The sequence below is a fragment of the Symphalangus syndactylus genome, chromosome 12 (genome assembly GCF_028878055.3).
Source record: "Symphalangus syndactylus isolate Jambi chromosome 12, NHGRI_mSymSyn1-v2.1_pri, whole genome shotgun sequence".
Classification (NCBI taxonomy): Eukaryota; Metazoa; Chordata; class Mammalia; order Primates; family Hylobatidae; genus Symphalangus; species Symphalangus syndactylus.
This window is the reverse complement of record NC_072441.2, coordinates 44647781-44670462: the sequence shown is the minus strand read 5'-3', so window position 1 is coordinate 44670462 and position 22682 is coordinate 44647781. Positions and strand designations below refer to the sequence as shown.

The 22682-nt window shown below is 36.0% G+C and overlaps 1 protein-coding gene across 25 annotated transcripts in view; it reads left to right on the top strand.

Annotated features, from left to right (window-relative positions):
• Positions 1-22682, top strand: part of ZNF644 (zinc finger protein 644) — a 108497-nt gene that overhangs the window by 27720 nt on the left and 58095 nt on the right. For 16 of the 25 annotated variants that reach the window (XM_063625435.1, XM_063625448.1, XM_063625443.1 and 13 more), the window contains one exon: positions 12399-12459. In XM_063625435.1, coding sequence (XP_063481505.1) covers positions 12416-12459 — 44 coding nt within the window. In that variant the 5' untranslated portion in view covers positions 12399-12415. Of the gene's footprint in view, positions 1-1312; positions 2091-9687; positions 9714-12398; positions 12460-22682 lie in introns of those variants that run through there. The other 9 variants (XM_063625452.1, XM_063625440.1, XM_063625441.1 and 6 more) reach the window with 2 other exon arrangements.

Here is a 22682-nt window from a genome sequence, read left to right as displayed (position 1 = left end):
AATGCATTCTGTTGAAAGGCAAAGGCAACAAATTACAGTGCTATTTTCAAGTGTAGCATCATTCTTTTTAGTTTCTGCCTACTTTTTCCTCAATCCCTTCAGGTCTTCTCTGTGCCTACTGGTTTATCAGTCATCCAGTGATTTGGGCAAAGTTTATACCTAGAATTTTTGTTTGACCCCTCTGGTTCTCTGACTGCCGTGTTTTTCCCATTTAAATTTCCAGCTGTTTTCTCAGGCCTGAACACTGAGCCCTACGGTGATACTGTCTTTCTCCAGAGATAATTTTTGTGTGCTTGTGGGGTCTCTAGCATTCTGTGATTACTTTAATTAAATTTTAGGGATTGAAGGATTGATGAGTGCATATAGTATCTATAGGATGATGTCTCTATTTTTGGCTTGGATTTCTTCCATAGTAATTTCATTCCTGAGCATGTTCTCTCCATGAAGTGTGGCAAAGATAGCCACTGGCTGCTTTAACCTACATCGTTATAGCTGTTTCCGCTGAGGATTCAAGTGACACTTTCCCAATAGTTTTTGCAAATGTACTAAGAAGCATGCTACATCTCCCATTTAGTCCCATCCATGAACAAGTTACTGTGCTAGGAGAACAGGGTAATCTGATCAGCCTGAGAGTCATTTGTTTATCCTTCCATTCAGGTGCCTAGGATTGGGGCCACTGTAATAGTTGAGTAAGAATGTGTCCCTATATGGAAATTAAGGTTACTATTAGTAAAAATAGAGGCAATGTTAGAGATAGAAGATTGCTCTATAACAGTTTTTATAGATTTTGGAGTGTCCTGAAAAATTTCATTGTATTGCTGGATCCAGTAAAGTTGTCTAGGAACAATATTTCACAAAAAATTATAATTAGAGGGACAGCATTAAGAGATATACCTAATGCTAAATGATGAGTTAATGGGTGCAGCACACCAACATGGCACATGGATACATATGTAACAAACCTGCACATTGTGCACATGTACCCTAAGACATAATAATAATAATAATAGTAAAATTATAATTGAATGGTGACATTACTTACAAAATGATTTTGGTCAGTTTATATGTCTCTGAGTTTGAAAAATTTTGTGGCAATGTCTTGTAGAGTTACTGCTAATAAAAGAATGAAATAGATTTGTTCCTTTCTTCCCCCCTTGTCTTCAAGAGTTAAGAGACCTAAATCGTCAATATAAAATAACTCCTAGGGCTAAGAAAAATTTATTATGGTATTGTTAAGATAGAGTTGCTCTGTCAGTTAGCTAATTATTGTGTAACAAATTACTTTGAAACTTGGTGGTTTAAATCAGTAAACATATTGATTAGAACAAGTCTGTGAGTCAGCCAGGTGGCGTTTCTGGTCTTGACTGGGCTCATTTATGAGTCTGCATTTAGCAGCAGGTCAGGAAGGTGGCTCTGCTTCTCTTGGCTGGGTTCTCTGATATATTTGGGCATTGACTGGCCATAAGGTTGATCTAGAATGGCCTGTATTGAGCTGGCTGTAGTTTGATCTAGGATGTGCTGTGACGTCTGGGATACCCTCCCATCCTGAAGCAGATGAGTGTTGGCTTGTTACCATGGTGGTGGCAAGGTTTTGAAAGAGAGAGCAGAAGTATTCAATGTCTGTTGAAGCCTAAGCTCAAAACTGGCAAACTGACATCTGCTGGATTCCACTGGTGTTTCTTGTAAGGTCAATCCCAGATTTAAGAGATCAGGGAGAGGACGCTACTTCTTTTTTCATTTTATTTTTTAAGAGACAGGGTCTTGCTCTGTTGCCCAGGCTAGAATGCAGTGGCACAGTCATAGCTCACTGTAACCTGGAACTCCTGGGCTCACACAATCCTCCTGCCTTGGCCTCTTGAGTAGCTAGGACCACAGACGTGCACCACCACACCTGGCTAATTTTTGTATTTTTTGTAGAGGCAGGGTCTCCTTGTGTTGCTCAGGCTGGTCTTGAACTTCTGGCTTCAAGTGATCCTCCTGCCCTGGCCTCCCAAAGTGCTGGGATTACAGGCATGAGCCACTGCACCTGGCGGACCACCTCTTGATGAGAGAAACTACAAAACTTCCTTGCCAAATACATGGATAATAAGGTGAAACAGAATTGGGCTATTCACAATCGGGCTTTTTGTTTCAGTTGGTAAAATTAGATTAATTTTCAATGTTTAGTTCTGAACTCATATTTCAGTGAGAATTGTTTGCATATAGAAATTGGGGTAGGTACAAATTTTGTATATCAATCTGTCCAGTAGGCCAGATTACTCTTTGCTATATTTGTTTCATACATCAGGTCTGATGAGATTTTGGAAGCATTGTTTATACACTGAATTACCAATTGTAGGTAGATGTTGGTAAATTAGCAGTTGTTCAAAGGTGATTCATTTATATCATTTATATCATTTTTTTGGTTATAAATGACTTTTTTTGGTGTACATTTATCATTCTAACTTTGAGATTTGACTTTTTTCTATTTGTTCTTTGTATACTGTGAATTTTTAACAGATTTATTGAAGTATAATTGACATATTAACAAATCATACTTACACAATTTGAACAGATTTGACGTTTGTATACAGCTATGAAATCATTCAAGATAAGGAACATACCCTTTAGTTTCAAAAAGTTTCCTTATGCCTGTTGGTACTCCTCCTGTTTGCCCAGACATTGACTGATCTGCTTTAGGTCATTTGTAAGGTGGTTTGCATATTCTGGAATTTTACATAAATCAACACGTGCAGTACGTACTCTTTTTGTTTGGAGTCTTTTTTAACTCAATGTATTTTTTTTGAGATTCATTCATGTTGCATATATTATCAGTTCAGTCCTACATCCTCTGTTGCAGGTATATAATGTAAGGATTCACGTGTTGATGGACATTTTTCCGCCAGTGTTTCAATATTACAAATAAGGATGGTATGGACATTTGTATACAAATCGTTTGATATGGTTTGGCTCTGTGTCCCTACCAAATCTCATGTTGAATTGTAATTCCCAGTGTTGGAGAAGGGACCTGGAGAGAGGTGACTGGATCATGAGGACAGATTTCCACCTTGCTGTTGTTGTGGTAGTGAGTGAGTCCTCACGAGATCTGGTTGTTTAAAAGTGTGTAGCGCTTCCCCCCTTCACTCTTGTTCCCCTGCTCCACCATGGTAAGATGTGCTTGCTTCCCCTTCGTCTTCTGCCATGATTGCAAGTTTCTTGAGGCCTCTCCCAGCCGTGCTTCCTGTATAGCCTGTGGAACTGTGAGTCAGTTAAACCTCTTTTCTTCATTAATTACTCAGTCTCAGGTAGTTCTTTATAGCAGTGTGAGAACGGACTAATATATCATTGTGTGGACATATGCTTTCATTTGTTTGGACAAATACCTAGGAGTTTCCACTCCATGACTGGATCCTGTAGTAGGTGTATGTTTGACGTTTTAAGAAATGGTGAAACTTTTACAAAGTGGTTGTACCATTTTATCTTCTCATATGAATGTATGAAAGTTTTAGTTCCTCCACTTGTTCACCAATACTTGGTATGGTTGGTCTTGCTAATTTTAGCCATTCTTATAGCTGTGTAGTGATACCTCTTTGTGCCTTTAATTTGCACTTTCCCAGTAACAAATTCTACTGAGCATCTTTTGGTATGCTTGTCATTCATATATTGTTGCCGAAGTGCTGCTTCAAATCTTCTGCCTATTTTGTAATTGGGTTGTTTTATTATTGAAGGTGTTAAAAGCAGGTTTATTGAGGCATAATTGACATGTAATGAAGTATACATGTTTAAAGTATACAGTGAGAAAAGTTTTGACACATATATGTATTCAGGAGGCCACAAAAAAGATGATGAATATATTCATCACCCCCAAAAGTTCTTCTGGTGCCACTTTGTAATTCTTCTTCTCCGCCACGTTCCTTTTGGGGGGGTCTGTCTCTTTAACAGCATATAGTTTAGGATTACTTTCTTTTCCCACTGAGGCAAGACTCCTTTTTGTCTGGTGTTACATGAATTAGGAGATTTTCCACTCTTAAGAGAACAGGTACTATTTCTGGTTCTGTGTAAGACTAGGGCAATTCCCTTTCATTCTTTTGGGTGACTCTTCCTTGCTTAGATAGTTTCCACACAGAGTTGCTCTAATCATTATGTAGCTAGATACTTGAGGATGTTCTTTGTGGAATTCTCTTCTCTTCAGTACTCTGCCCTCATGACTTCTTTAGGCTTTTAGCTCAGTCTCCTCAACTCAAGGATTACCACCAGATTCTGCATAGATAACTCTTTTCCTTGAGCAGGGATCTGTACTTTCTCCAGGCAGTAGTTTGCTCACCTTATTTCTCTTTCAGGGTTCACCATCAGGGGTTGCCTAATGTCTAATATCTGAAAACTGTTGTTTCATATGTTTTCTGTTTCTTGAGTTTTCAGGGAGGAGGGCAAACCCAATTCCTGTTACACCACCTTGGCTCTTATATGTGCTTTCAACTCTTCATATTTATCTTTTATTTTGGTAAAAAACACATAACAGTAAATTTGCCATCTTAACTGTTTTTAAGTGTACAGTCTAGTGAGTGTTAAGTGTATTCACATTGTGTAACAGGTCTCTAAAACTTTTTCACTTATGAAAAGAGAAACTCTGTATCTGTTAAACACTAATTTCACTTCCTCTCTCCCCCAGATTTTGACAACCACTCCACTTTCTGTGATTTTGACTATGTTAGGTACCTCATTGATGGAATCATATAGTATTTGTCCTTTGTGGTTGGCTTATTTCAGTTATAATGCCCTTGAGGTGATTGAGGTTCATCCATGCTATAGCATGTGACACAATTTCCTTCTGTTGTAAGGCTGCATAATATTCCATTGTATGTATACACATTCCCTTGATCTATTTATACATTGGTGGACAGTGGGTTTCTTCCTTCTCTTGGATCTTGTGAATAATGCTGTTATGAACATGGGCATGTAAATATCGTTTTGAGATTCTGCTTTGAATTCTTTGTGTATATGCCCAGAAGTGGGATTGCTGAATCATATGGTAATTTAACTTCAAATTTTCTGAGGAACTGTCGTGTTTTTCATAATGGCTGCACCATTTTATATTTTCCCCAACAGTGCACCAAGGGTTCCAATTTCTCCACATTCTCGCCAACACTTGTTATTTCCTGGGTTTTTAAAAATAACAGCCTCTAGTGGATGTAAGGTGATATCTTGTAGTTTTGATTTGCATTCTCTGATGACTGGTGATGTTGAGTATCTTTTCTTTCTTACAATATTTTTTTTGAAACAGGGTCTTGCTATGTTGCACAGGCTGGAGTGCAGTGGCACAATTATGGCTCACTCCAGCTTTGACCTTCCAGGTTCAAGTGATTCTCCCACCTCAGTCTCTCAAGTAGCTGGTACTACAAATGCGGGCTACCACACCTATTTATTTTTAATTTATTTTTAATTTTTAGTAGAGACAAGGTCTTGCCATGTTGCCCAGGCTGGTCTCAAACTCCTGAGCTCAAGCGATCCTCCCACCTCAGCCTCTCAGAGTGCTGGGATTACAGTCATGAGCCACCACACTGGGCTGAGCATCTTTTCATTTGCTTGTTTTATATGCCGTCTTTGGAGGATTGTCCATTCAAATACTTTGCCCATTTTTAAATTCAGTCATTTCTTTTTTTGTTGTCAAGTTCGTTATATTACCTATTTTAGATATTAACCTCTTATCAGATACATGATTTGCAAATATTTTCTCCCACTCTGTAGGTTGTCTTTTCACTCCATGAATTACTTCTTTTGATGTACAGAAGTTTTTAACTTTTAATGTAATTCCATTTTTTGTTCCCTGTGCTTTTGGTGTCATGTTCAAGAATTCATAGCTAAATTCAATGTCCTGAAGCTTTCCCCTATGTTTTCTTTAATAGTTTTATTGTTTTAGTTCTTATGCTTTGGTCTTTATCCATTTTGAATTAATTTTTGTATGTGGTTTAAGTAAGGGTCCAACTTCATTCTTTTTCGTGTAGATATTGGATTTTCCCAGTACCATTTGTTGAGAAGACTGTCCTTTCCTCACTGTATAGTCTTGGCCCCCTTGTCAAACACCATTTGACTAGAAATGCATGGGTTTATTTCTGGGCTGTCTATATTTTGTTTCATTGGTTTATATGTCTTTTTATGCTGGCACCACTGTTGTCTTGATTACTATTTGTATTTAGTATGTTTTGAAATCAGGACATGTAAGGTCTCTAACTTTGTTGTTCTTTTTCAAGTTTGTTTTGGCTCTATGAGGTCCTTTGAGATTCCATATGAATTTAAGGGTAGGTTTTCCTGTTTCTGCAAAAAATGCCACTGGGACTTTGACAGGGATTGCATTGAATCCGTAGATTGCTGTGGGTAGTATGGGCATTTTAACAAAAAATCTTCCAATCTATGGATATAGTGTGTTTCCATTTGTATATTTTATGGTTTCTTTCAGCAGTGTGTTACAGCTTTCAGTGTACAAGTCTGTTGGATCCTTGGTTAATTCCTAAATGTATTCTTTTTGATACTATTGTACATGGAATTGTGTTAATTTCTTTTTCAAATTGCTCATTGAAATACAACTGATGTTTGCATGTTTGTGTGCTTTTATTTTTTGTATCCTGCAACTTTGCTGAAATGATTACTTCTAACATTTTTTTTTTCTTGAAAATTTAAGAGTTTTCTGCATATAAGGTCACATCTGAGAACCAGGGTAATTTTACTTCTTTCCAATTGGAATGCATTTTATTCTTTTTTCTTGTCTAATTGCTCTGGCTAGGACTTCCACTACTGTGTTGAATAGAAATGGTGACAGTAGGCATCCTTGCTTTGTTCTCTATCTTAGAGGAAACGCTTTCAGTCTTTCACTGTTGAGTGTGATGTTAGCTGTGGGCTTTTCATGTGTGGCTTTTATTATGTTAAAGTTTCCTTCTGTTTCCATTTTGTTTTCATATGTTGAATTGTCCTTGCATTCCAGGAGTAAAGCCCACTTGGTCATGATGTGTAATCCTTTTAATGTGCTGCTGAATTTGTTTTGCTCCTATTTTGTTGTAGATTTTTTCATCAGTATTAATCACGGATATATGTCTATAATTTTGTTCTTGCTTGTTGTGTCTTTGTCTGGTTTTGGTGTCAGGATAATGTTGACCTTATAGAATGAATTTGAAGTATTCCCTTCTTTTGAATTCTTTATGAGTTTGAGGAAGATTGGTGTTAATTCTTGTTTAAATTTCTGGTAGAATTCGCTAGCAAAGCCATCTGATCCTGGGCTTTTCTTAGTTGGAAAGTTTTTGATAACTGCATCCAATCTCTGTTTACTAGTTATAGGCCATTCAGAGTTTTTATTTTTCGTGTCCTTGTTTTGCTAGGTGTACATTTTTAGGAATATACCAATTTATTCTAGGTTATTCAATTGTTGATGTATAATTGTTCATAATATTCTGTTACAATTCTTCTGGCATCAGTTGTAATGTCCCCTCTTTCATTTCTGATTTTCATTTTTCAAGTCTTTTTTTCTTAGTCTAGCTAAAGAGTTTATTGATTTTGTTGATTTTTTTTTTTTTTTAAACTAACTCTAGGTTTCATTGAGTTTTTTTCTTTCCTTGTCTTCAGTTCTATATTTAGTTGGTCTCTGCCCTAATATGTATTATTTTTCTCCCTTCTGCTACTATTTGGTTTAGTTTGTTCCTCTTTTTTCTAGCTCCTTGAGATATAAAATTAGGTTGTTGATTTGTGTTTTTTTTTTTTTTAACATGTAAGCTTTTGCTGCCATAAACCTCTCTCTTAGTACTGCTTTTGTTGCATCTCGTAAATTAATGGTTTGTTGTGTTTTTGTTTTTGTCTCCGGGTATTTAAAAAATTTCTTTGTGATTTCTTTGACCCATTGGTTGGTTAAGAGTAAGTTTTTAAATTTCCACATGTGTGGATTTTCTTGTTTTCCTTCTGTTATTGGCTTTTAGTTTCATTTCACTGTGATTAGAGAAGGTAGTTGGTATGATTTCAGTCTTCTTAAATTTATTCAGATTTGTTTTCTGACCTACCTTTTATATAATTTTAATGTGTATCTGAACTTTCAGAGTTAATTCTGAAGACTTCTCTGAATTGTCAGTGTTTAGTTTTCTAAAATATGTTCATGTCTCTTCAGCATATTTATAATATTTTTGAAAATTAATAGACATTCTTTTTTAGAAGTTTTAGATTTACAAAAAATTTGAGCAGGATAGTATAGTGTTCCCATATTCTAACCACCCCTTCCAACTGTCATTTTTCCCTGTTATTAACATCTTACATTAGTACAGTACATTTGTTACAGTTAATGAACCAATATTGACACTTTATTATTAACTAAAGACCATAGTTTATTCAGATTTTCTTAGTTTTTACCCAATGTTCTTTTTCTGTTCCAAGATATATTACATTTAGTTGTCGTTTCTTCCTAAATTTCTGAAGACTTTGTTTTTGATGACCTTATGAGGTTTTTTTTTTTTTTTCACCTTAACAGTTTTGAGGAATATTGGTCAGATATACTCTATGATCTTCTATTGGAATTTGTCTGATGTTTTTCTCATGATCAGACTGTGGTTATGGGTTTTTGGGAGGATGCGTTATACTTGACATTTTAGTATTCAGGTGTTCTCTTAGAATACTGCTTGAAGCAAAGCCAGATGTGCCAACTGCTTTTAAGTTTTATCCCCTTTTTTTGTACCCCCTCACACTTATATAAGTGCTATTCCAATTATATTTCTTAGGTATAGATTTTAAAATACTTTCTATCATACTTCTTTGTAAAATCTTTTTTTAAAAAAAGCTTATTTGCTATTATCAAAAAGACAAAAGATAACAGGTGTTGGCAAGGATGTGGAGAAAGGGAGCCCTTGTGTACCTTGTTAGGAATGTAAAATAAACAGCCATTTTGGAAAACAGTATGGCAGTTTCTCAGAAAACTAAAAACAGAATTACCATATGATATAGCAGTCCCACGTCTGGTTATATATCTAAAGGAATTGAAATCAGTATGCTGAAGAGGTATCTGCATGTCCATGTTCACTACAGCATTATTCACAATAGCTAAAATATGGAAGCAACCTAGGTGTCCATCATTGGATGAAAGGGTAAACGTGGTATATATGCACAATGGAATACTATTCAGTCTTAAGATAGAAAAAACTATGTTATTTGCAACAACATGGATGAACCTGGAGGACATTATGCTAAGTGAAATAAACCAGGCACAGAAAGACAAACACCATGTAATCTAACTTACATGTAGAATCTAAAAAAGTTGAACTCTTAGAAGTAGAGAGTGAAATGGTGTTTACCTGAGGCTGGGTTGGGGAGTGGATGGGGCAAGAGGAGATGTTGATCAAATGGTACAAAGTTTTATTCAGGAGGAATAAGCTTTAGTGATCTGTTGCACAGAATTATGAAATACAGTAATGATGCATGTATATTTTAAAATTGCTTAAAGAGTAGATTTTAAGTGTTTTACCACAAAAAAATAAGTGTGAGGTGATGGATTTGTTAATTAGCATGAATTAATCATTCTGCTATGTAACCATATGTCAAAACATCACATTGTACCCCATAAATAGATAATATATACGACTATTATTTGTCAATTAAAAATTAATAAAATAAAAATAAAGTGTCTAAAATGTGCTGGTTTAGGTTTGTGGGGAACAAATGCAGTTAAAAGTTTTTTTTTTCCAGATTTTGGAGAGTACGAGCAAAGCAAGGTAAAATTAAACAGCTTAAGTCGAAGTTTGTATGTGTGTGGTGTTTGTATATGCCTTTTTTTTATTGTAAAATTTGCATAACAAAATTTACTATTTTAAAGTGTACAGTTCTGTGGCATTTAAGTATGTTTATATTGTTTGTGCAACCATATGTAGTTTTTAAAATATGCATTGGTCTGCTAGGACTGTCATAAAATACTACAGACTGGGTGGCTTACATAACAGAAATTTATTTTCTCACAGTTCGAGAGATGGGAAATTCAAGATTAGGGTATTGGCAGGTTTTGTTTCTCCTGAGGCATCTCTCTTTTGCAGAGGGCCTGCCCTCTGTGTGTGCATACCTTGTGTCTCTTAGAATGATACCAGTCAGGGTGGGCGTGGTGGCTCATGCCTGTAATCCTAGAACTTTGGGAGGCCAAAGCGGGTGGATCACTTGAGGTCAGGAGTTTGAAACCAGCCTGGCCAATATGGTGAAACCCTGTCTCTACTAAAAAAAAATAAAATAAAAAATTAGCCAGGCATGGTGGTGTGTGCCTATAGTCCCAGCCACTTTGGAGGCTGAGGCACGAGAATCACTGGAACCTGGGAGGCAGAGTTTGCAGTGAGCCTCCGTCTCAAAAAAAAAAAAAAAAAAAAAAAAAAAAAAAAAAAAAAAAAAAAAGACACCAGTCATATTGGGTAAAAGCCTCATAAGTTACCTTATTTAACTTGATTCCTGAAAGGCCCTCACTCTAATGTAAATTTCTGTTATGTAAGCCACCCAGTCTGTAGTATTTTATGACAATCCTAGCAGACCAATACAGTTCGTAACATCTTTTATATAGAGGTGCTTCCAGTTTATCTCCTTGAGAACCTGCTATCTTCAGTGTATTAATTTCCTGTGGTTGCTCTAACAAATTACCACAGACTGGTTGGTTTAAAACAATAGAAATTAATTCTCTCACAGTTCTGGAGGCCAGAAGTTCAAAATCAGTATTATTGGGCCAAAATCAAGGTGATGGCAGGGCTTTGTTCCTTCTGGAGGGAGGCTGTAGAAGAGAATCCATTCCTTGCTTCTCCCTGATACTGGTGGATGCTGGCATTCCTGGCTGTGGCCCATGTCCTTCCAGTCTACAAAGGCAGCGTTTTCAGTTCTCTCTGCCATGTCTTCTTCTTCTTCCTCTTTTTTGGAGATGGAGTCTTGCTCTGTTGCCCAGGCTGGATTGCAGTGACATGATCTTGGCTCATTGCAACCTCCGCTTCCTGAGTTCAAGCAAGATTCTCCTGCCTCAGCCTCCTGAGTAGCTGGGACTGCAGGCGTGTGCCACCACGCCCAGCTAACTTTTGTATTTTTAGTAGAGATGGGGTTTCACCATGTTGGCCAGGCTGGTTTCAAACTCCTGACCTCAGGTGATCTGCCCACCTTGGCCTCCCAAAGTGCTGGGATTACAGGTGTGAGCCACTGTGCCCGTCCTCTCTGCTATGTCTTCTCATTGCCTTCAGTGTGTGTCTCGTTCTTATAAGGATACATGTGATTGCATTATGGTCCACCCAGATAATTCAGAATAATCCTCCCTCTCAAGATCCTTAATTTAATCATATCTACAAAGACTTTTTTCTTTTTTTTTTTTTTGCCATATGAGGCAACATTGTCAGGTTTCAGGGATCAGGGTGTGGAAATCTTTTGTGGGGCGATTGTTCAGCTTATCCCACTCAGTCGTTTATAGTAGACTTTTAATGTTCTTACTTTGATTTTATAGTTTAGTGTTTAACAGGCCCCCATGTCCAGTTCTGGGTTGGTGGGCATTGGGTGGCAGAGAAAATATCTCATCTTTTCTAGATACGATGCAGAAAATTATAGGTCTGTTGTTCTAAGAAAGACAAATCAGAGATGATAGTGAGTTTGGAAATAAAACAATTAAAGTAATCTAGCTTGAGAACGGAGGTAGGTATGGTGGTGCTATTTTTTAAAGAATAGAGAATTTAGAAGAGTCACAAGCTAGTTTCAGGTATGGGGAGGAGGAGATGTGTAGAGTGTGGGACATACTGAGTTTTCAGAACTTCTGAAATATGGTAAAATTAGTAATGGTAGGTATATTTTTGGCAAATGCATGTTCAGTGGATTGTTGGAGTAGAAGTCACTTTATACTAGATTAAAGATTAAATTGAAGATGGAGAGTATTGATACATTCTATTCTCTAGAATAATGATGCTTGGCATTTAGTAAGTACTTAATCAGTGTTGACTATTATGATAATTACTATTAGTATATACTTTTATGTGTTCCAATACTATAACATTTTTGTCTTCAGCTATTTGGTGTATGTCTTGATATGTACATAATATTAAATACTGATCTAGAAAGATGTGTGTTTTGTTAATAATTATTTTAATTATTGCCATTGCCATACTATTAAAATTAATGAAAACAATTTATTGTAGAATTAAAAAAAAGAATTAGAAAGTTTCGATTTCTCATTTGAATAGATTATTATTTCTCAAAAAAAGCAGTGGGGTTGGGGGGCACTTAGCAATAGTTTCCTAAAGATTAAAATGATCGTATTCTAGTTGAATGCTTTTTTTGTGTTATATCAAGAAATATAATTTGGTTTGTGGTTTTTCTTTAAAATAATAGTGCATTGTAGCTATAGTTATTCATGCCTGAAACAAAAAATTAAACATTGGTCTTTGTGTGTATTCTTTCAGGTTTGATTTAATTTTGGATGAGATTGTTCTTGCAACAAGATGTTAATAAGACAAAATCTAGGTAAGTAGAAGACTGCTTTGTTAAATGTACATATCAAGGTAGGAATAATACAAAAAATTTATGTCTTAAAAATGTGGTGTTGAGTTCAGAACCAAAGAGTTTTTAAATAAAATTTTGAAATGCAAATAATTGACTTTTTGACACACTTGGTTCAGTTGATTTGATAGGAGTAAAATTACAACTATCAAATTGTGGAAGTAAATTTTTAGTTTCCTTCTTTTGTGTTAAGGTTAACTAAAGCATTCAAGTTTCCAGTGAATATTCTAACATGTTAGAAAATCAAGTTAATGTTTGGTACAGCCACTCTTACTGAACTCTCACCACTTCAGTAAGACATTTATTGTGTCACTTCGTTGTTCTCTCCTTTGTTGATAAAGTATATGATAGTCATTGCTTTTGTGAATTTTGCTTCATTATTACTGTTAAGGAAGCACTTTCCCAAATGGGTTAAATTTGCCAAATTGTGATTTCTTTCTGTTAATATAGTATTCAAAATTGTAAATTATTGTTTTAATGTTTTCATAGTGGGTGTCTCTACTGAATGACCTCTCTAATATAGCATTCTGATTAGCTTTCTAAGGCTGTTCGCTTTCAAAAAATTGAGTTGGCATCATGTACTTTTGGTCTGGTATGTGAAAGAATGCTTTTTAATAATATGAGCCGTTGACATGTTTTAAAAAGATACATTTACTATTTATTGGTAAGTGAATATGGCTTCAAAACAGAAACAAGGGAAAAAGAACACTGAAAAAATTGGAGTTAACTTGGTTTTCCCTCTAACCAGATGTTTCAGCTGTCAAAAATTTGCTGATCTCAATGTTTGTTAAAAAAAAAAGTCTAGGATGAAAAGTGCTGTAGTTCAGTAATACGCACTGAAGGAAATCTCATTGTCAGTGGTTTGGGCATGTTGGTGGTTTGGGCATGTTCTGAAGCAAAATTCTGCTTTTATTGCTATTATATAATAACAACAGTAGTGGTAGTTTGAAGAGTACTTATTGTGCTCTAAATTATATTAAGTGCTTGTCATACCTTATTGATTGTTATAGTACCTCCTCTTGTTGTGTAGAAACATTTTATTTTTTGCTTTATAGTGGGCTATTTTTCTTTAGGAATAATAATTTACTTTTGTAGCATTTATTAGAAATAACACTTGCCTATGTATCTTCTTAAAGTGGAGAAGAAGCCAGACTTTTGTACTTGAAGGTCTTATTAGGGATTTGTTTTCTAGTTGAATATACAGTGTCTGTTAAAACTTTTGTTCTGATTTTCTGTGTTTGATATTGCTTGTGGGATGACAGTGGTATAACTTATTCTGACCTTATTTTTCACCATGCTTATATATGTAGTTTTTTCTTTTTTATTATGGTATAGTTTACATATATATGGTAACATAAAATTTGAGGTATAGAGCTGAATGACTTTTCACATACACATTCATATATGTAACCACCATCTAGATCAAGATATAGAACATTTCATTACTTTAGAAAGTTCCTTGTGCTTTCCCCACTTCCAATCCAATAGCCTTTTCCCCTGAAGTAATCATCTTTCTGAATTCTGTCAGCATAATTTAGTTTTGCCTGTTTTTGGATTTTATATATAGTATGTACTCTTGTATGTGGCTTTTTCATTCAACAGAATGTTCTTGAGCTTCATCTATGTTGTGACTATATCAGCAGTTCAATATTTTTTATTGCTGTTTTATTTTTAGTAATATTCCATTGTATGAACACACTACAAAGTATTTATGTTTTCTCAGTGATTTGTTTATTGGATTCTCCATATCTCTGTTCCTACTTGCTAACTTTTCTATACTCTTTTCTTTCTTCTACCTGTCTCTTTAATTGTCCCCCATCACTTTCAGAATAAAATGTAGTAAACCTTATAACACAGCATGCAGTTATCTCACTGTAGCTATGTCAGAATGCTGAGGATTATATGAATAAACTAAGTATGATGTTTCATATTCCTAGTTCTAGTCCTAGGTACATGTTGTCACTTTCCCTCAACCCCATGCCTCCCCAATTGCCAGAGCCCTCTCTGCTGGTTGTCAGCTTATCTTCTGAAATAGCCTATCTGAAGCATCATCTGATCCTTTAAGCCAGGCCTGGCCGTAGTTTGTCTTCTTTATTAGACTATGAGTTTGAAGGTAGATACCATCCATGTCTCATTTATCTTAGCACCATGCTGGGAATACTGTGTGCATTCAGTAAATGTTTTATTAAACACAGATCAGTGAAAAGAGTTCTTTTCTCCCAGGCAAATAGAGATTCAGAATGCTAGCTGGAATGGGATGGGGGCATTGGTACTTCAGTTGCTGTTGGGCCATAGGAAGGAGCCACTGAGGATAATCCAGAGACAGCATTATAGACATTTTAGAAAGAGAAGTAAAATATTTCCCAAGTCTTCCTTCAATCCAGTTGAAATACAGTGGCTAGTAAAATATTCTTAATTCAGACCTAAAGTAAGGCTGTCATTGTTGATTTTGATTAGTATTTCCAAGTGGAGGTATTAATCCATGTTGCAGAAATTTGAAGTGTTTGCTATGAAGAGTATTTTCTTTGTGGGTTTGTACTAGTTACTTCTTTAAAGCTTTTGAAAGGTTAGACTAATACAAGTAGACGATTGGAAACACTAGTCACACATGTAAGAAGTGAAGAAAACTTTTCCTCATTCTCTAAAGGTAAAAAACTGTTAGGATGGAGGAAGAAATTATAGAATCATAGCCTGGAACTGTGGTAACATTTTTGATTCCCACAGCTCAGGAAGCTTGCTATTTGTTGAAAGGTACTTAAATTTTTTTGTTGTTGTAGATATGTAATATAACATATATAAACAATATACTTTTTTTGTTTTGTTTTTGAGATGGAGTTTTGCTCTTGTTGCCCAGGTGGGAATGCAATGGCGCAATCTCGGCTCCCTGCAACCTCTGCCTCCCAGGTTGAAGCAATTCTCCTGCCTCAGCCTCCCAAGTAGCTGGGATTACAGGCATGTGACACCACACCCCGCTAAATTTGTATTTTTTTAAGTAGAGATGGGGTTTCACTGTGTTCGTCAGGCTAGTCTCGAACTCCTGACCCCAGGTGATCCACCCTCAGCCTCCCAAAGTGCTGGGATTACAGGTGTGAGCCACTGCACCCGGCCTAAACAATATACTTTCTTAAGAAATAACACACTTCTTAAATTTTAAAGCAATTCGACTAGTGGTTTTTTGTTTTTTGTTTTTTTTTCTGTGTTTGAAATTTGGCTAGTTGGGTTGGCTATAGTAATCATCTGGAGATTTTTATGCCTGAAGCTTGTTTGCCCTCTAGCAAGTCCAAAGCAAGAAGAGGTTCTTCCTCACAGGGATCAGTTTGTTGCTTTTCCTTTCTGCAGCTTCTGCCATAATGTTTGAACACAGAGTTGGACATTGACATTTTCTCATGCTGTTCCTTCTGTCTTCCCACAAGGATTTTCTTAGACATAGATTCTTACCGTATATAGACCTTGGTTCTTTTTTTTTTTTAATCCTAGTTGTGAAGTATTAGTCCTATTGTTGGTTAGAGTTGAGGAGCCAGAGAAATTTAACCTTGAGATTGCCTAACTTACATGTCTCCACAAAGATTTTAGACTAATTTTTCTTCTCAGAGGCTGCTAGCTGTACCTCCGTTGCAGGGTCTTTGTCTTCATTTTGTGCTTCAATATTTAACATAGGCAGCTGCTGCTAAGACTGCCGAATCCCTGAATCCAAGGATTTGAAATTCTTTATGGATATTTGTCTTAGATTAATTTCTCTAATTTCTAACTTAACCTCTCTGTACTTCAGTTTCTTTAGTAGCACTGTAGATGTGCTGCCCTTTGTTGTAGCATGAAAAAGAAAACTTTTTAATTAATAAAATTCTTTGTCCTTCATTCTAGATGAGACTGTACAACATACATTGACCCTTTCCAGCTGTATTGCCAAGTAACATTTAGTATTTAGTGTTTCACTTTTTTTTTTTTTAGACAAAGTTTTGCTGTTGTCGCCCAGGCTGGAGTGCAGTGGCACAATTTCGGCTCCCTGCAACCTCCACCTCCTGAGTTCATGCTATTCTCCTGCCTCAGCCTCCTGAGTAGCTGGGACTATAGGTGCATGCCACCACACCTGGCTAATTTTAGTATTTTTAGTAGAGATGGAGTTTCACTGTGTTGGCCACGCTGGTCTCCTGACCTCAGGCAATCCATCAGCCTCAGCCTCCCAAAGTGCTGGGATGATAGGCGTGAGCCACTGCACCTGGCCACATTTAGTATTTTCAAAATGTAAATTTTTTGTAAACGTCACATGTGACTTTATGAGCAAATAGTATAGCCATGTTTAATGTAAAAAGTAAAACTCTTCTCTCCCACCCAGCACTGTACTCCCCATAAGTTACCAAAAATAGCTGGTATGTATTCTACATCTTTCTCTTTCTGCTCATCAATATATTTTGGACATTTTTCCATATATGTACCACATTTATTATAACTGTTACCTTATTAATATTTAGGTAAATCTCAGGATTTTTTGCCTGTATATAAGTACTGCTGCAATATATATTTTTTATTATATCAACGGGATATTTTTGCAGTAAATTTTTTTTATATCAATGGGATAATTTTGCAATAAATATTTTTGATTCTATCAATGGGATAATTTGTAGCAGTAGATTGCTGGATCAAGAATATGTGCCCTTTAACTTCTGATATAATAAAACTGCAATGAGATTGTACCACTTAATATTCTTATTGCTAGTTTATGAGAATATCTGTTTTCCCACATTCTGCTAAATATTTGTTTTATCCTTGCTAGTCTAATTGGTGGAAAGTGGTATTTATTTTACTGGGCATTTTTTAAATTGTGAGAGTGCTTAAAGGTTTGAAATATCACCTTCATTACAACTTAAGTTCTATTGGAGAATATATGTGAAGATTTTTATTTTTTACTGTTAAGTCCATCAGTTCCATCAATTAACATACCTTTGTGTTTTAGGTATTACAGTCAAAGTTATTTAATATTGAATAATCGGATGATTTGCCTTTTTTTCCCTTCATACTGTTTTTTTAGGATAAATATTTCCTTATGGTAAATTTTTTTATAGTTTGCTACAAACTAACATCAGCATAGCCTGTAAATAAAAAGAAAATAAAAGCCATTACTAAATATTAGGTTCATTAAGTCTGGATTAATAGCAGACTGCTTAAAATCTGTCGTCTTTTACAACTCAAGCATTAAAATACTTTGCTTCTTTGTGGTTATTTTTTACTATCCTTATTATGTATGATAAGCTACAGTTATTAGTCTTAATTCCAGCTTTAATGTGAGTGAACTCCTTTTTTTTTAAGTATTTAATTTTAGAAAACTTAAATACTTAAATTTACAACCAGAAAAAAAGAGCTGAGAAAATCCTTAATGTTACTGTGATGGATTTCTCTGAGTTATTTTTACAAATTGGCATATTTTGGTATTTTTTTAATAGTATTTTCTAGTGTGATGCCTTTATTCCTAGATATGTTTAAAGTAGTATGCCATATTATATAAGGGATTTGAGCATCTGTGGATTTTGGTATCTAGGGGGGTGTCCTGCCTGGAACCAATCCCCTTCAGATATGAAGGGTCAACTGTATGTATATCTCTCTTGATCTACATCTCTTAAAACTCATCCTTGGTTTCACTGTGCTGTTAAGTTTGTTTAAAGGGAGGCTACATTGTTCTCTTTTGAAGTTGAGCTGTCAGTAGTTTTTCCAAAGAAAGTTTCAGCCATGCTTGTGTTTAGTATAAAAGTTTCTATCCAAATCTGAAATGTTTTTAAACCTAACAAAGGCTAAGTGGCAAATATCATTCCAATATGTGAACAGGAAACCATAAAACTGCTCCTTCAGACCAAAGAATTTTGCCATGGCTATACTTTAGCCTTCTATGATTGGTCTAAACTGTAAATAAAAGTGCTAAATAAAACAAGGCATTCAGTAAGCCTTTATTGAAGTCTAATATTCTAGGCACTGTGCTATATGTTAGGGATGCATTAGTTATTAGAATTCCCAGTACCATGCAACTAGTTACAGTACAAGTGATGAACACAATACTGCCAAGTTTGAGTAGTATAGTGTAGTAGTAGGCCTGAGGAGGATGTTTTTAAAAGAAGTCAGGAAAGGCTTCATAGAGCAAGATACCATTTAGAGTTGAAAAAAAGAATAGAATTTTGACCTTGGGGAAATATGGGCAGATGGGGCATGAACTAAAGCTCTTATTTTAGTTGCTAGACATTATTTCATAAAAACAGTTTCATTTAACTGGATGTCCATATTGCCAGTTACTGGCAGTTTCTTAAATGTACTGAAGTTCACATTTACCACAGCTTAGGAATTTATATTTGAACTGTTTTCTTGTGCTATTTTTTCAAACTGTTTAAACAAGTTTAATTTTTTTGAATCCACCAAGAAATAAATGATACTGTGAAAGCCTTCATACTCATCATTATTTTGATTATTATAATGTTACACTTAAGGGTAAGAGATTCAGAAATAATGAATGACTGGCTTGAGGTCAGGTAGATAATTGCAGAAACAGAATTGGAACCTAAGTCTTCTGACCTCTGATTTACTATTCTTTTGAGATGACCATTAAAGTAGATATTTGGGGCCAGGCACGGTGGCTCACACCTGTAATCCCAGCACTTTGGGAGGCTGAGGTGGGTGAATCGCCTGAGGTCAGGAGTTCAAGACCAGCCTGGCCAACATGGTGAAACCCTGTCTCTAATAAAAATACAAAAATTAGCTGGGTGTGGTGGCAGGTGCCTGTAATCCCAGCTGCTTGGAAGGCTAAGGCAGGAGAATCACTTGAACCGGGGAGGCAGAGGTTGCAGTAAGCCGAGATCACGCCATTGCACTCCAGCCTGGGAGACAGAGCGAGACTGTCTCAAAAAAAAGTAGATATTTGAAACTTTTACTGTCTTGTAACTAGGCCGAAGCCCTTGGGCTCAGTAAATTTTTGTTTACTATTGATTCATCTGATGTTTTATGAATTGGTGATTATAATTAAGTTGGTTTTAGATCACACTTTACTAGTCTGAGGAGAAAAGATGACTAAATATGTAATTATAATCAAGTATCATTAGTACTGTGATAGTCTCTGTTCCTGGAAGGCAAGGGCCATGTCTGTTTTATTTATTAAAAGATATTCAATACTTTTAATATAGCTAATACTTTACTCATAGTAGACATTTAATAAATATCTATTTAATGACTGGATGGAAATATGGCAAGGCCTCCCAGAAGTGACACTTAAACTGAAACTTGGAGGAACTATTGGTGATTAATGTAGATAAAAAATATGGGGAAGGACTGTTAGCAGAAGAAATAGCATGTGCAAAGGATGAGAGGTAACAGAAAGGGAAGATTGCTGGGACTGAAATAAATGTAAGTTTTGAATGTAGAGCTCACCATGGGGTGTGGATGTGGAGAGTGGCTAGTGTCAAGAGATTAGACGAGAGAGTAAGTCCGGGCCATTTTATTGAGGCTTTTATAAACCGTTGAAGGAGTTTAAATGTGAGGAAATGATTTTATTCTATCTGTTTTAACAAATAAACCTAATTAAAATGGGGAGAACAGATCACAGGGAAAGCTAGATTGGATTCAGGATGACTAGTTAGTATGGGGAGCATGCTGGCCTGACTTGAGAGTGGTAGAAGTGGGGATAGAAAGATGTGGTTGGATTTGAGAGAGATTTAGACAACAAAAGAGACCAGCTTTGGTGGTTAATTGTAATGGAGGTGGGAGTAGGAGAATAAGAAAGGAGTTAAGTATGACTCATGTTTCTAGCTGGGGAGTAGTGCTATATTATTCACAGATAGGAACTGTGAAGGAGAACATTTGGAGAGAACAAGAGCTACATTTTAGATGTATTAAGCTTTAAGTAGCTCAGGGCTTCTGAGTAGAAATGTCAGGTGGCAGTTAGATATGAGACCTATAACTTGAGATGTGAGAATCGTCAGCATGAAATCTTAATGTCCCTTAAATTCTTTTTTTTTTTTTTTGAGACAAGAGTCTTGCTGTATCCCTCAGGCTGGAGTGCAGTGGCGTGATCTTGGCCCACTGCAACCTCCGCCTCCCGGGTTCAAACGATTCTTATGCCTCAGCCTGGGATTACTGGCGCCCACCACCATGCCCAGCTAATTTTTGTATTTTTAGTAGAGATGGGGTTTCGCCATGTTGGCCGGGCTGGTCTCGAACTCCTGACCTCAGGTGATCCACCCGCCTCGGCCTCCCAAAGTGCTGTGATTACAGGCGTGAGCCACCACGCCTGACTCATTTTTTAATTCTACTATCTTTCTGCAAGATATTACAAAGCATGTTTATACATTAAATGTTCTATTGACCTAAAGATTGCTCCATGTAGACTTATGAGCTGCTGTTTTTATTAGAGATTCTGGCCTCTGCTTATTGTTAATTAAACAAGATTTGATACCATTAGTGAATAATTATACTACTGATGGCAGAAGTCTTACCAAAAATATTGAATGGCTAAGGGTGTACTGAATGCATTAAATCTTAGATTTATATTAGTGTGTCTAAGTAGCTGAATATAAATCCTAATATTTGATAATGCAAATATTTTCCACCCTGAATAGCAAAGTTTAGGTTAAAGTGATCCTGCAGTCTTTAGATTAATCATGATTCAACAGACTATTAGCATGAAAGTTACACACAACAGCATGATCTTGCCTACCTTGTTAACCATTATGTGCTCACTGTCTAGAGCAGTTCTTGGCACAGAGGTCCTCAATATTTGTTGAGTAATCAATATTGACATACAATGCTTTACTATCTAATCAAATTGTATTTTTGATCAGGTTACAGCGATGGCAGACTGACTTGTTTAGTTCTTAAAAAGAGTCTTATCCCCAACCTAAGGAATTATATTTTTATTTGAGCAATATTTTTCCCCTTAAATTACCCTGTAACTGTTCTTATTTATGCCACCTTCCTTCTATACACTTCGCTTCCAACAAACAGACATATTTCTGTTTCTAATCAGAACATTTTTACTGACATTTATGAAACGTCTTCTCCTAAAAACAGTTTGGACATTTTCGCTTGTGTATTCTGACATCACCATGTCTAATGGTGATTCATCACCTTTGCTTTCAAAACCTATTCTTGCTAATGTGATTACCATTCTCTCGTCATCAAGCTCACAATCTCTCCAAATATTTGTATTGCTTACCTTCTGTTGAAAAGATTTGGTCAGTTACTAAGTCTTCTTGCTTTTACTTTGGCGATGCAGCATGTATTTATCTTTTTCTATTCCCATTGCTATTGTTGTTTGCACGTCTGTTACATTCATCTTGGATGATCTATGTTCATTTCATTTGGATAAGACCATTTGATTAAACTTTTTGGGAAGTTACCTTAATTATATTACTTGCTCAAAAACATTAACTACTCTTTAAGGATAAATTTTAATTCTTAGGTATTATATCTAGGAGCTTCCAAATTTATGTTCTAATCAATAGTTTTATCTCCTACTACTCTTTAGTAAGCATTTTGCTGCAGCCTAACTGATTATCATTGTTATTTGAAAAAACCCTCACACTTTCATCTTTACTCATACCTTCTTTACCAGTCTCATCTTCAGTTTATCTCTACCCTTGAAATCTAACTCATCCAAGAAAGCTTAGCTCAAATCCTGCCTCTGCCTTGAGGGGGTGACGTAGTCCCTGGTATATAGGATGTAGTTCTGATATATTTCCTCACCCATCCCTAGATTCATGGTGGAGATCTCTCTAACAAAGACAAATTAACAAGAGAAGTGCATACAAATTTACTTAATAAAAATTTTGCATAGCATGGGAGACTTCAGATATGAAGACTTGGCAAAACAACAGAAAGCTGTGTTACTATGGACAGTCATGCAGGAGTATGATTAGAGGACAAAAGGGTATGATCTAGTGGTGATAAACTGGGGTGGACTTAGCAAAGCCTGTTTGTTCAGATTCTTTCTGGCATCTCTATGTGACACATCTTTAGGGAGACCTATCCCATAAGAGTTTTAGAGAGAAGGGAGAGGAAGTCAAAGAATGACTTTCCTAGATTTTATGGCTTACTTCAGGAGAGAAGAGAATGAGAAAGTCAGAAGAGAGACCTTCCTGTTTCTGCTGTTTTCTCAAATGCCAAGGTGCTATATTTTGGGGGTAGCATTTCCTACATCCCATTACTAGGAAGTCACT